We start from the raw sequence: 16,076 nt of genomic DNA, 5'->3' as shown, positions 1-16,076 counted from the left end.
GTTATCCCTGTCCTTACATTCCTCCCTCACACACACCACCCCATGCATTCTTCCTACATTGCTCTCCTTCCAGTAATCTTCCACTCTGTTTATCCATGTCACAGGTGGTCATCCTCTCACACCAGTCCCTTTGATTTTACTATCATACACTCTCCTTGTAATCTCCCAAACTCACATTTATTCCACATGCCCAAACCACCTCAAAGTGGTTTCACCCACTCTGCCACTCCACAGTTCATACCCTGCTATACCACATCTCTTATACACCCTTTCATTTCTTTCTTCATTCCATGTAGTCACACCACATGTTCTCATATAGCTCATTTCCTCAGCCTGGATTCTTGAAGTGTGTGACTCATTCCATGTCCATGTTTTGGCTACATTGGTCAGGGTTTGGAGGACTATGCTGTCCCTTAATCCTCTCATTCCATTTCCATGTTTTGGCTACATAGTTCAAGGGTGGGAGGACTATGCTGTCCCTTAATCCTCTCTTTGCTTCCATACTTACACCTCTTTTCTTTCTTTCATACTATTCACCATTTCCCGCATTAGTGAGGTAGCGTTGAAAACAGAGGACTGGGCCTTTGAGGGAATATCCTCACCTGGCCCCCTTCTCTGTTCCCTCTTTTGGAAAATTAAAAAAAAAGCGAGAGGGGAGGATTTCCAGCCCCCCGCTCCCTCCCCTTTTAGTCGCCTTCTACGACACGCAGGGAATACGTGGGAAGTATTCTTTCTCCCCTATCCCCAGGGATAGGGACCCAATGATTCTTCTACCCTGTACCTCTCTCTCTCTGATCTCTCCTTCCATATCACCAAACTTAACCAAGACAGCTCCTAAATACTTAAATTTTCTCTTTTCTTCCAGTCTTTCTCCGCTCATCTCCAAAGCACAATTTAGTGCACCTAGTGCACCTTCTTTTTTCATTCTATGAGGTTTCACAAAACTGTAAACTTTCACTCTGTCTTCTTTCAAAAACCATTACTTTTTCTATTTTTTCATACATCTTTGCTATTTCCTGCATTAGCTAGGTAGTGTCAAGAACAGATGACTGAGCTTTTGTGGAAAAAATTCTTACTAGGCCCCCTTTTCTATTCTATACATTAATACTCATTTTTACTTCTTTTTTGTATTCATTATATGATTTATTGATTAACCCTTACACTGCTGTGGACCTCATGTGAAGATTTGATGGTTTCTGCTCTCATTTGAATTCCCAGTTCATGATTGATTTCATCATTTCTCCAAAGATGACATTAGCATTCTCCCATCATTGCTGAAACAAATTTCATGTGCCTGAGTCACCCAAGGTTTATCAGTGGTGACATAAGATGACTTAGGATATTTACACATTTACTTTTATGGTATAAAAGTGGTGGATGAATGGAACAGAATGACTGAGGACATAGTTAATGCAGACAACTTACTTAAATTTGAGTGGTTGTATGACATAAGAGAATGAGAGATGGGGGCCCCATGAGTATAAAACTCCCTCCCCTTACAGCACAAGTAGGCAGATACAGATAAGTATTTGCAGGAAGTGAAGTGTTTTAGATATCTGGGAGTGGACTTAGGAGTGGATGGAATCATAGAAGCAGAAGTGAGTCACTGGGTTGGGGGAGGGGGTGAAGGTTCTGGGAGCGATGAAGAATGTGTGGAAGGAGAGAATGATATCTCAGAGAGCAAAACTGGGTATGTTTCAGGGAATAGTAGTTCCAACAATGATATATGGTTGTGAGGCATGGGCTATGGATAGAGTTGTACGGAGGAGAGTGGATGTGTTGGAAATGTTTGAGGACAGTATGTGGTGTGAGGTGGTTTGATCGAGTAAGTAATGAAAGGGTAAGAGAGATGTGTGGAAATAAAAAGAGTGTGGTTGAGAGAGCAGAAGAGGGTGTGTTGAAATAGTTTGGGCATATGGAGAGAATGAGTGAGGAAAAATTGACAAAGAGGATATATGTGTCAGAGGTGGAGGGAACAGGGAGAAGCGGGAGAGCAAATTGGAGGTGGAAGGAAGGAATGAAAAAGATTTTGAGTGATCGGTGCCTGAACATACAGGAGGGTGAGAGCCATGCAAGGAATAGAGTGAATTGGAACCATGTGGTATACCAGATTCGATGTGCTGTCAATGGACTGAACCAGGGTATGTGAAGCATCTGGGGTAAACCATGGAAAGGTTTGTGGGGCCTGGATGTGGATAGGAAGCTGTGGTTTTGGTGCATTACCCATGACAGCTAGAGACTGAGTGTGAACAAATGTGGCCTTTTTTGTCTGTTTTCCAGGTGCTATCTTGCTGAAGCAGGAATCATTGACCGCAAATAAGAGAAAGGTTATTAGGTACAGTAGGGTTGAGGGACAAGTCAATTGGGAGGTAACTTTGATTGGAGAAAAACTGGAGGAGGTGAGATGGTTGAGGACAATATGTGGTGTGAGGTGGTTTGATTAAGTAATGAAAGGGTAAGAGAGATGTGTGGTAATAAAAAGAGTGTGGTTGAGAGAGAAGAAGAAGGTGTTTTGAAATGGTTTGGTCACATGGAGAGAATGAGTGAGGAAAGATTGACCAAGAGGATATATGTGTCAGAAGTGGAGGGAACGAGGAAAAGTGGGAGACCAAATTAGAGGTGGAAAGATGGAGTGAAAAAGATTTTGAGTGATTGGGGCCTGAACATGCAGGAGGGTGAAAGGCATGCAAGGAATAGAGTGAATTGGAACAATGTGGTATACCGGGGTCAACTTGCTGTCAGTGGATTGAACCAGAGCATGTGAAGTGTCTGGGGTAAACCATGGAAAGTTTTGTGGGGCCTGGATGTGGAAAGGGAGCTGTGGTTTCAGTGCATTATACATGACAGCTGAGTGTGAACGAATGTGGCCTTTGTTGTCTTTTCCTAGCGCTACCTCACGCACATGCGGGGGGAGTGAGTTGTCATTTCATGTGTAGAGGGATGGCAATGGGAATAAATAAGGGCAGGCAGTATGAATTATGTACATGTGTGTATATATATATATGTCTGTGTGTGTATATATATGTATACGTTGAGATGTATAGATATGTATATGTATGTGTGTGGATGCGTATGTATATGCATGTGTATGTGGGTGGGTTGGGCCATTCTTTTGTTTGTTTCCTTGCGCTATCTCGCTAATGCGGGAGACAGTGTCAAAGTATGATAAATGAATGTAAAATATATTTCTTTCTTTTTCTTTTTCTGCCATTTCCCACGTTAGCGAGGTAGCGTTAAGAACAGAGGGATGAGCCTTTAAGGGAATATCCTCACCTGGCCCCCTTCTCTGTTCCTTCTTTTGGAAAATTGAAAAAAAACAAGAGGGGAGGATTTCCAGCCCCCCGCTCCCTCCCCTTTTATGTATATATATTTTATGTATATGTATTTTTTCTGTTTCCCCTTTTAGAAAGTGAGTCAGTTGTTGTTCGCTGATGATACAGCACTGGTGGTTGATTCATGTGAGAAACTGCAGAAGCTGGTGACTGAGTTTGGTAAAGTGTGTGAAAGAAGAAAGTTGAGAGTAAATGTGAATAAGAGCAAGGTTATTAGGTACAGTCGGGTTGAGGGTCAAGTCAATTGGGAGGTAAGTTTGAATGGAGAAAAACTAGAGGAAGTGAAGTGTTTTAGATATCTGGGAGTGGATTTGGCAGCGGATGGAAGCGGAAGTGAATCATAGGGTGGGGGAGGGGGCGAAAATTCTGGGAGCCTTGAAGAATGTGTGGAAGTTGAGAACATTATCTTGGAAAGCAAAAATGGGTATGTTTGAAGGAAGTGGTTGCAACAATGATGTATGGTTGTGAGGCGTGGGCTATGGATAGAGTTGTGCGGAGGAGGATGGATGTGCTGGAAATGAGATGTTTGAGGACAGTATGTGGTGTGAGGTGGTTTGACCGAGTAAGTAATAATAGGGTAAGAGAGATGTGTGGTAATAAAAAGAGTGTGGTTGAGAGAGCAGAAGAGGGTGTTTTGAAATGGTTTGGTCACATGGAGAGAATGAGTGAGGAAAGTTTGGCCAAGAGGATGTATGTGTCAGAGGTGGAGGGAACGAGGAGAAGTGGGAGACCAAATTGGAGGTGGAAAGATGGAGTGAAAAAGATTTTGAGTGATCGGGGCCTGAACATGCAGGAGGGTGAAAGGCATGCAAGGAATAGAGTGAATTGGAACGATGTGGTATACTGGGGTCGACACACTGTCAATGGATTGAACCAGGGCATGTGAAGCGTCTGGGGTAAACCATGGAAAGTTCTGTGGGGCCTGGATGTGGAAAGGGAGCTGTGGTTTGGGTGCATTATTACATGACAGCTAGAGACTGAGTGTGAATGAACGGGGCCTTTGTTGTCTTTTCTAGCGCTACCTCGCACACGTAAGGGGGGAGGGGGTTGTCATTTCATGTGTGGCAAGGTGGCAATGGGAAATGAATAAAGGCAGACAGTATGAATTATGTACATGTGTATATATGTATATGTCTGTGTGTGTATATATGTATACATTGAGATGTATAGGTATGTATATGTGCATGTGTGGATGTGTATGTATATACATGTGTATGTGGGTGGGTTGGGCCATTTCTTTCGTTTTAACAGACTAGTGGGGGAAGGGGTGTCTGTTAATGCTTCATTTTTTGCAGGTTATGGCTCTTTGTGACCTTGACCGGGTAGAGGATATTTTTCCAATCCTGAGGTCTATAATGCAGATAGATCTTCCTGCTACTTCTGGATCAGATAAGGGGTTCCATATTCTCAGTGAAGCAGTAAGTCATAAAAATATCTTTTCTATTTTTTATTATCTCAGGGCCTCTATCAGAAAGGGCCTTGGTGTTACCCCAAGTTGTTTTTTCCAGGGGCTCCTGCAGCTCCAAGGCTGCACTACTTTCAGTACCAGGGACAGATGTACTTCTGTGAAACAAGTTCATTGAAGAGACTGCATACTGCTTTGTGAACTGACAATGATAGAGCCTCACCAAAGGTGACTTTTCACTGACAGTTTAACCTCAAGCAGGCAGAGTCAACGCTAGTTTTTCTTATAAATGCTTATTCATTTCTTCATAAATTCTACCTTAGACTGGACCTGGCATGATTAGTCTGGCCAGAGTTGGTGCTAGACACAGGATCTTGCATCAGATCTCATTTCCTCTGACATCAGCCTAATAATGCTGCAGCAGCATAATAGTACCATAGTGCATTTACAGGCTATGTGCTTATGAAACAGAATCAAATTTCATGACCTTCAGGGGATCATTGTGAAATATTTGCTCAATATATGTAGAACGTCATTGCCATATTAAGACTGTAAAATAAAGTAACCTTTCTCACTTATAAGGACATCATCTGACAAATTTACAGATGGAGTAATAGCCATAAGCCATCCCTAACTGAGACTTTACTTTAGACAGAAAGCACACACACACACACACACACACACACACACACACACACACACACAAGTGGTGGGTGAATGAAAAATGACTGAAGACATGGATGATACAAATTAAAAAAGTCACATGATAGCAGAGACTGTTCAAGGGATGGGTCCCCATGAGTGTAAAACTCCCTTTCCTTACATTACATACACCATACACAATGAAGTTGTGTGTAAACATACAAACAGACCTCTTGAATTGGTGTTCAAAATGTTGCAAGAGAATGACAAAGTGCTAAGGGAATAGAAAAGGGCAAACTTCATACCTGTCTATGAGAAAGAAGACCGGGAAGAGGCAGTTACAGACAGACCAGTCTCACTAGGATGGTCTGTAAGGTTTTGGAAAAGATAATTAGAAAGCAGTTGGGAGGCTTTCTTCAGAGGAGAAATGACCTACATGAGAGGCAGCACACTTTTAGGGAAAGTAGGCCATGTCTAATGAACATCTTAGGTTTCTAATTTCTACAAGAGTGTGAGCTCTTCCTTGGACAAAAGGAAAGGTTGGGTGGATTAGCCTCCTGCTGCTTTCTCTTGTACATTCCCAGTCAGGCACACTCCATTCTTGCAAGTAACGTCCATACACCTCTCTTTTCTCTTTCACTAGCAACTTTGTCATCCCACCACTCACTGCCCATCTTACACCATCTGCATGCCACACACATTTCTTGCAATGTCAGCATTGTAGCCCTAATTACTTCCCATTCCTCATGCACTCCCCTAGCTTCGTTTACTCTCACCTTTTGCCTTTCTGCCCTCATTCTCTCTTGGTATCTCTTTACATAAACCTCTTTTCCAAGCACTCACTTTCATTTACCTCTTTCCAACCAAATCATTTCCCTTCTCCTTAAGTTTCACAAACCATCTCACTCACTTCCACAACGTAATGATCATACATTCCACCATCTACCCCTCCTACCACTTTAACATCAAAGAGTCTTTTGTATACCTGTCACATAGTACATAAACCAGTAATCCCTGCTTTCCATCTACCCACTGATGCTTATGTATGTTCCTTTTTTAAACCAGGTATTTGCAGTCACTAGAGAGAGAGAGAGAGATGTGACCAGATTACACCTGCTTGTAGATACTTTGCATGTGAAAAATCACCTTTGGCTAGGTTATATCATTGGAATAAAACCTCATCTTCTCACTCCGAAGGTGTTCATCTCTTTTTCTGCTACTGCATGTACTACAGCCTTAAAACTGCAGGAACTCCAGAAGAAGGGGTCCCAGATCTATTAATGGCAAGAATTACTTTATATAGACAAATGGATGTATAGGTAGGTAGATAGGCATCACCAAACTTTGCCTGCTTGTGGTTATGCCACAAGCGAAGAGTCACTGACATTTAGGTTGTATCATCAAATTACCATACATACATACACCAACATATATATACATATACACATATACACACACATTTATTCATTATACTCTGTCACTGTCTCTTGCGTCAGTGAGGTAGCGCAAGGAAACTGACGAAGGAATGGCCCAACCCACCTACACAAATGTGTATACAAACACATCCACACATGCACATATACATACCTATACATCTCAACGCATACATATGTATACATACACAGACATAAAATATATACACATGTACATAATTCATACTTGCTGCCTTTATTCATTCCCGTCGCCACCGTGCCACACATGAAATGACAACCCCCTCCCCCCACATGTGTGCAAGGTAGCACTAGGAAAAGAAAACAAAGGCCACATTCGTTCACTCTCAGTCTCTAGCTGTCATGTATAATGCACCGAAACCACAGCTCCCTTTCCACATCCAGGCCCCACAAAACTTTCCATGGTTTACCACAGGCGCTTCACATGCCATGCTTCAATCCAATGACAGCACGTCGACCCTTATATACCACATCGTTCTATTTCACTCTATTCCTTGCACGCCTTTCACCCTCCTGCATGTTCAGGCCCTAAATCACTCAAAATCTTTTTCACTCCATCTTTCCACCTTCAATTTGGTCTCCCACTCCTCCTTGTTCCCTCCACCTCTGACTTATATATCCTCTTTCTCAATCTTTCCTCACTCATTCTTTCCATGCGACCAAACCATTTCAAAACACCTCTTCTGCTCTCTCAACCACACTCTTTTTATTACCACACATCTCTCTTACCCTTTCATTATTTACTCGATCAAACCACCTCACACCACATATTGTCCTCAAACATCTCATTTACAACACATTCACCCTCCTCCGCACAACTCTATCTTTAGCCCACGCCGCATAATCATATAACATTGTTGGAACCACTGTTCCTTCAACCATACCCATTTTTACTTTCCGAGATAATGTTCTTGCCTTCCACACATTTTTCAACGCTACCAGAACTTTCACTAACTTCCCCCACCCTGTGACTCACCTCCACTTCCATGGTTCCATCCGCTGCAAAATCCACTCCCAGATATCTAAAACACTTCACTTCCCTCCAGTTTCTCTCCATTCAGGCTTACCTCCCAATTGACTTGTCCCTCAACCCTACTGTACCTAATAACCTTGCTCTTATTCACATTTACTCTCAGCTTTCTTTCACACACTTTACCAAACTCAGTCACCAGCTTGTGCAGTTTCTCACCCAAATCAGCCACCAGCGCTGTACCATCAGTGAACAACTGACTCACTTCCCAAGCTTTCTCATCCACAACAGACTGCATACTTGCCCCTCTCTCCAAAACTCTTGCATTCACCTCCCTAACAACCCCATCCATAAACAAATTAAACAACCATGGAAACATCCCGCATCCCTGCCGCAATCCGACATTCACTGAGAACCAATCACTTTCCTCTCTTCCCACTCGCACACATGCCTTACATCCTCGATAAAAACTTTTCACTGTTTCTAAAAACTTGCCTCCCACACCATATATTCTTAATACCTTCCACAGAGCATCTCTATCAACTCTATTATATGCCTTCTCCAGATCCATAAATGCTACATGTACAAATCCATTTGCTTTTCTAAGTATTTCTCACATACATCCTTCAAAGCAAACACCTGATCCACACATCCTATACCACTTCTGAAACCACACTGCTCTTCCCCAATCTGATGCTCTGTACATGCCTTAACGCTCTCAGTCAATACCCTCCCATGTAATTTCCCAGGAATACTCAACAAACTTATACCTCTGTAATTTGAGCACTCACCTTTATCCCTTTGCCTTTGTACAATGGCACTATGCATGCATTCTGCCAATCCTCAGGCACCTCACCATGAGTCATACATACATTGAATATCCTTACTAACCAGTCAACAACACAGTCACCCCCTTTTTTAATAAATTCCACTGCAATACCATCCAAACCCGCTGCCTTGCCAGCTTTCATCTTCCGCAAAGCTTTTACTACCTCTTCTCTGTTTACCAAATCATTCCCCCTAACCCTCTCACTTTGCACACCACCTTGCCCAAAACACCTTTTATCGGCCACTCTATCATCTAACACATTCAGACAAACCCTCAAAATACTCACTCCATCTCCTCCTTACATCACCACTACTTGTTATCACCTCCCCATCAGCCCCCTTCACTGATGTTCCCATTTGTTCTCTTGTCTTGCGCACTTTATTTACCTCCTTCCAAAACATCTTTTTATTCTTCCTAAAATTTGATGGTACTCTCTTACCCCAACTCTCATTTGCCCTTTTTTTTCACCTTTTGCACCTTTCTCTTGACCTCCTGCCTCTTTCTTTTATACATCTCCCAGTCATTTGTACTATTCCCTGTAAAACTCGTCCAAATGTCTCTCTCTTCTCTTTCACTAATAATCTTACTTCTTCATCCCACCACTCACTACCCTTTCTAATCTGCCCACCTCCCACGCTTCTCATGCCACAAGCATCTTTTGTGCAAGCCATCAATGCTTCCCTAAATACATACACATACACAGACATAAAATATATACACATGTACATAATTCATACTTGCCTGCCTTGATCCATTCCCAGCACCACCCCATCCCACAGGAAACAGCATCGCTACCCCTTGCTTCAGCGAGGTAGTGCTAGGAAAACAGACAAAAAAGGCCACATTTGCTCACACTCAGTCTCTAGCTGTCATGTAATAATGCACCGAAACCACAGCTCCCTTTCCACATCCAGGCCCCACACACTTTCCATGGTTTACCACAGGCGCTTCACATGCCATGCTTCAATCCAATGACAGCACGTCGACCCTTATATACCACATCGTTCTATTTCACTCTATTCCTTGCACGCCTTTCACCCTCCTGCATGTTCAGGCCCCAAATCACTCAAAATCTTTTTCACTCCATCTTTCCACCTCCAATTTGGTCTCCCACTTCTCCTCATTCCCTCCACCTCTGACACATATATCCTCTTGGTCAATCTTTCCTCACTCATTCTCTCCATATGACCAAACCATTTCAAAACACCTCTTCTGCTCTCTCAACCACACTCTTTTTATTACCACACATCTCTCTTACCCTTACATTACTTACTCGATCAAACCACCTCACACCACATATTGTCCTCAAACATTTCTTTTCCAACACATCCATCCTCCATGAGACCCTATCTACAGCTTATGCCTTGCAACCACATAATATTTATATTAATTCATTTATTATACTTGATTGCCTTTTCCCGCATCAGTGAGGTAGCACAAGGAAACAGACAAAGAATGGCCCAACCCGCCCACATACACATGTATATACATACACGTCCACACACGCAAATATACATACCTATACATCTCAACGCATACATATGTATACATACACAGACATATACATATGTATACATACACAGACATAAAATATATACACATGTACATAATTCATACTTGCCTGCCTTGATCCATTCCCAGCACCACCCCATCCCACAGGAAACAGCATCGCTACCCCTTGCTTCAGCGAGGTAGTGCTAGGAAAACAGACAAAAAAGGCCACATTTGCTCACACTCAGTCTCTAGGGACAGGGTAGTTGGGGTGTATGTTTGAATGTAGAAAATTTGGAGGAAGTGGAATGTTTTAGATTCTTAGGAGTGGACATGGCAGTGAATGGAACCATGGAAAGGGAAGTGAGTCAAAGGGTGTATAAGGGGACAAAAGTTCTGGGAACATTGAGGAAAGTGTGGAAAGAGGTCTTTATCTAGGAGGCTGAAAAATGTGTTTGAAGGTATGTTAGTCTCACTGTTACTGTATGAATGTGAGGCATGGGCTACAGATAAGGATGTACAGAGAAGGGATGACATGTTGGAAATGAAATGTTTGAGGACAGTGTGCAATGTGTGGCGGTTTGACTGAGTAAGTAATAAAAGAGTAAGAGAGAGGAGTGGTAATAAGAAGAGTGCAGTTGGAGAGAGAGCAGGGAAGGATATGCTGAAATGGTTTAGACATATAGAGAATGAGTGAGAAGGTCAACAAAAAAGATATATATCTCAGAAATGGTAGGGAAAAGGAGAAGGGGGAGATCAAACTGGAGATGAAAGGATGTAGTGAAAAAGTGTTTTGAGTGGTCAGGACCTGAACACACAGGAGGGTGAAAGGCTTGCATTGGATAGAGTTAACTAAGTTAACAAGGGGGTGATGTGCTGTGAGTGGACTGAACCAGGCATTTGAAGCAGCTGGGGAAAACCATTGAAAGGGCTGTGGTCTGGTTGTGCAGAGGGGATTGTGCTTTCAGTGCTTTATACATGAGAGCCAAGAGAAAGGATGTGAGTGAATAAGGCCTTTTCTTCACCTGTTCATGGCACTTGGGAAACAGTGAACAAGTTCAACAACCCCAGGATCCCTTTTCCAGGGCTTCCTGAAGCTGCAAGGCTGTGTTACTTTAGAGTAAGAAAAATTCCTCAGTGAGACAACCTCACTAAAGGTACCTTTTCACTCTTGAGATTACCACAAGCAGGCAGAGTCCATTAATGTAATTTGTATTTTATTTGATCATGTTACCATTGGTAATCATTCACCTTTCTTTAATTCCCAGGTGGTAGCTGCTGAAAATGCTGTAAGAAAAACTTTAAAAAAAAATCTTATTGCTGAATTTGAAAGTATTTCAAGAAGTCTTCAGGAAAACAGCCTTATCTCTGATAAGGTAAGGTTTTTCATTTATAGTTGTGGAGGATCTGTACATGTTTACTGACTATATTGTGGATCATTGTGAAAATTGTTTTGCAGTTGTCTTTAGGTCATAACCTATGGATCACCCTTAGGTTGTGTTTGTTTGTTGGGTTATTTGATTATTTCAACAATCTACCAGTGTTTCAGAAAGGCAAACACACTGCAAGTGGTTTTGTTAGTGTAAAGAGTATTTTGAATAAATTTATTTATTTGCTTTCTCGCTGTCTCCCGCGTTAGCAAGGTAGCGCAAGGAAACAGACGAAAGAATGGCCCAACCCGCCCACATACACATGTATATACATACACGTCCACACACGCAAATATACATACCTATACATCTCAATGTACACATATATATACACACACACATATACATATATACACATGTACATAATTCATACTGTCTGCCTTTATTTGTTCCCATCGCCACCTCGCCACAAATAGAATAACAACCCCCTCCCCCCTCGTGTCGAGGTAGCGCTAGGAAAAGAAAACAAAGGCCACTTTCGTTCACTCTCAGTCTCTAGCTGTCATGTATAATGCACCGAAACCACAGCTCCCTTTCCACATCCAGGCCCCACAAAACTTTCCATGGTTTACCACAGGCGCTTCACATGCCATGCTTCAATCCAATGACAGCACGTCGACCCTTATATACCACATCGTTCTATTTCACTCTATTCCTTGCACGCCTTTCACCCTCCTGCATGTTCAGGCCCCAAATCACTCAAAATCTTTTTCACTCCATCTTTCCACCTTCAATTTGGTCTCCCACTCCTCCTTGTTCCCTCCACCTCTGACTTATATATCCTCTTTCTCAATCTTTCCTCACTCATTCTTTCCATGCGACCAAACCATTTCAAAACACCTCTTCTGCTCTCTCAACCACACTCTTTTTATTACCACACATCTCTCTTACCCTTTCATTATTTACTCGATCAAACCACCTCACACCACATATTGTCCTCAAACATCTCATTTACAACACATTCACCCTCCTCCGCACAACTCTATCTTTAGCCCACGCCGCATAATCATATAACATTGTTGGAACCACTGTTCCTTCAACCATACCCATTTTTACTTTCCGAGATAATGTTCTTGCCTTCCACACATTTTTCAACGCTACCAGAACTTTCACTAACTTCCCCACCCTGTGACTCACCTCCACTTCCATGGTTCCATCCGCTGCAAAATCCACTCCCAGATATCTAAAACACTTCACTTCCTCCAGTTTCTCTCCATTCAGGCTTACCTCCCAATTGACTTGTCCCTCAACCCTACTGTACCTAATAACCTTGCTCTTATTCACATTTACTCTCAGCTTTCTTTCACACACTTTACCAAACTCAGTCACCAGCTTGTGCAGTTTCTCACCCAAATCAGCCACCAGCGCTGTACCATCAGTGAACAACTGACTCACTTCCCAAGCTTTCTCATCCACAACAGACTGCATACTTGCCCCTCTCTCCAAAACTCTTGCATTCACCTCCCTAACAACCCCATCCATAAACAAATTAAACAACCATGGAAACATCCCGCATCCCTGCCGCAATCCGACATTCACTGAGAACCAATCACTTTCCTCTCTTCCCACTCGCACACATGCCTTACATCCTCGATAAAAACTTTTCACTGTTTCTAAAAACTTGCCTCCCACACCATATATTCTTAATACCTTCCACAGAGCATCTCTATCAACTCTATTATATGCCTTCTCCAGATCCATAAATGCTACATGTACAAATCCATTTGCTTTTCTAAGTATTTCTCACATACATCCTTCAAAGCAAACACCTGATCCACACATCCTATACCACTTCTGAAACCACACTGCTCTTCCCCAATCTGATGCTCTGTACATGCCTTAACGCTCTCAGTCAATACCCTCCCATGTAATTTCCCAGGAATACTCAACAAACTTATACCTCTGTAATTTGAGCACTCACCTTTATCCCTTTGCCTTTGTACAATGGCACTATGCATGCATTCTGCCAATCCTCAGGCACCTCACCATGAGTCATACATACATTGAATATCCTTACTAACCAGTCAACAACACAGTCACCCCCTTTTTTAATAAATTCCACTGCAATACCATCCAAACCCGCTGCCTTGCCAGCTTTCATCTTCCGCAAAGCTTTTACTACCTCTTCTCTGTTTACCAAATCATTCCCCCTAACCCTCTCACTTTGCACACCACCTTGCCCAAAACACCTTTTATCGGCCACTCTATCATCTAACACATTCGACAAACCCTCAAAATACTCACTCCATCTCCTCCTTACATCACCACTACTTGTTATCACCTCCCCATCAGCCCCCTTCACTGATGTTCCCATTTGTTCTCTTGTCTTGCGCACTTTATTTACTTCCTTCCAAAACATCTTTTTATTCTTCCTAAAATTTGATGGTACTCTCTTACCCCAACTCTCATTTGCCCTTTTTTTTCACCTTTTGCACCTTTCTCTTGACCTCCTGCCTCTTTCTTTTATACATCTCCCAGTCATTTGTACTATTCCCTGTAAAACTCGTCCAAATGTCTCTCTCTTCTCTTTCACTAATAATCTTACTTCTTCATCCCACCACTCACTACCCTTTCTAATCTGCCCACCTCCCACACTTCTCATGCCACAAGCATCTTTTGTGCAAGCCATCAATGCTTCCCTAAATACATACACATACACAGACATATACATATATACAAATGTATATATTCATACTTGCCTGCCTTGATCCATTCCCAGCACCACCCCATCCCACAGGAAACAGCATCACCATCCCCTGCATCAGCGAGGTAGCGCCAGGAAAACAGATGGAAAAGGCCACATTCATTCACGCTCAGTCTCTAGCTGTCGTGTGTAATGTGCCAGAACCATAGCTCCAGGCCCCACAGACCTTTCCATGGTTTACCCCAAACTTTTCACATGCCCTGATTCAGTCCATTGAAAGCATGTCAACCCTGGTATACCACATCGTTCCAGTTCCCTCTATTCCTTACATGCCTCTCACCCTCCTGTATATTCAGGCCCTGATCACTCAAAATCTTTTTCACTCCATCCTTCCTCCTTTAATTTGATCTCCCACTTCTCCTTGTTCCCTCCACCTCTAACACATATATCCTTTTTGTCAACCATTCCTCAATCATTTGTTCCATATGTCCAGACCTTTTCAACACACCCTTTTGTGCTTTCTCAACCACACTCTATTTGTAACACACCCTCTTCCTCTCTCTCAGCCACACTCTTTTTGTTACCACATATCTCTCTCATCCTTTCATTACTTAATCAAACCACCTCACACCACATATTGTCCTCAAACATTTCTTTTCCAACACATCCATCCTCCATGAGACCCTATCTACAGCTTATGCCTTGCAACCACATAATATTTATATTAATTCATTTATTATACTTGATTGCCTTTTCCCGCATCAGTGAGGTAGCACAAGGAAACAGACAAAGAATGGCCCATCCACTCACTCATATACACGTAAACGCCCATACACACTCATATACATACATATACATATCAACATATACACATATACAAACATATACATACACAGACATATACATATGTAAACATAGAACATACAAACCTCCAACAGCCAGGATCGAACCCGGGACCCCTGTGCAACAGGCACTTTGTTCATATATATAAACACGTACATATTCATACTTGCTTGCCTTCATCCGTTCCCAGCGCCACCCCGCCCCACAGGAAACAGCATCGCTACCCCTTGCTTCAGCGAGGTAGTGCTAGGAAAACAGACAAAAAAGGCCACATTTGCTCACACTCAGTCTCTAGGGACAGGGTAGTTGGGGTGTATGTTTGAATGTAGAAAATTTGGAGGAAGTGGAATGTTTTAGATTCTTAGGAGTGGACATGGCAGTGAATGGAACCATGGAAAGGGAAGTGAGTCAAAGGGTGTATAAGGGGACAAAAGTTCTGGGAACATTGAGGAAAGTGTGGAAAGAGGTCTTTATCTAGGAGGCTGAAAAATGTGTTTGAAGGTATGGTAGTCTCACTGTTACTGTATGAATGTGAGGCATGGGCTACAGATAAGGATGTACAGAGAAGGGATGACATGTTGGAAATGAAATGTTTGAGGACAGTGTGCAATGTGTGGCGGTTTGACTGAGTAAGTAATAAAAGAGTAAGAGAGAGGAGTGGTAATAAGAAGAGTGCAGTTGGAGAGAGAGCAGGGAAGGATATGCTGAAATGGTTTAGACATATAGAGAATGAGTGAGAAGGTCAACAAAAAAGATATATATCTCAGAAATGGTAGGGAAAAGGAGAAGGGGGAGATCAAACTGGAGATGAAAGGATGTAGTGAAAAAGTGTTTTGAGTGGTCAGGACCTGAACACACAGGAGGGTGAAAGGCTTGCATTGGATAGAGTTAACTAAGTTAACAAGGGGGTGATGTGCTGTGAGTGGACTGAACCAGGGCATTTGAAGCAGCTGGGGAAAACCATTGAAAGGGCTGTGGTCTGGTTGTGCAGAGGGGATTGTGCTTTCAGTGCTTTATACATGAGAGCAAGAGAATGGAT

At 42.5% G+C, this 16,076-nt stretch overlaps 1 protein-coding gene across 2 annotated transcripts in view; it reads left to right on the top strand.

Annotated features, from left to right (window-relative positions):
• The window catches only part of LOC139750966 (pentatricopeptide repeat-containing protein 2, mitochondrial-like), a 153,132-nt gene extending 141,573 nt beyond the window's left edge, over positions 1-11,559 (top strand). For both annotated transcript variants that reach the window (XM_071665936.1, XM_071665935.1), the window contains 2 exons: positions 4,628-4,750; positions 11,389-11,559. In XM_071665936.1, the coding sequence (XP_071522037.1) occupies positions 4,628-4,750; positions 11,389-11,544 (279 nt within the window). In that variant the 3' untranslated portion in view covers positions 11,545-11,559. The remainder of the gene's footprint in view (positions 1-4,627; positions 4,751-11,388) is intronic.
• Positions 11,560-16,076: the final 4,517 nt, after the last annotated feature.

This window comes from Panulirus ornatus, chromosome 10 (genome assembly GCF_036320965.1).
Source record: "Panulirus ornatus isolate Po-2019 chromosome 10, ASM3632096v1, whole genome shotgun sequence".
Lineage (NCBI taxonomy): Eukaryota > Metazoa > Arthropoda > Malacostraca > Decapoda > Palinuridae > Panulirus > Panulirus ornatus.
This window is presented reverse-complemented; position numbering and strand designations above follow the sequence as displayed.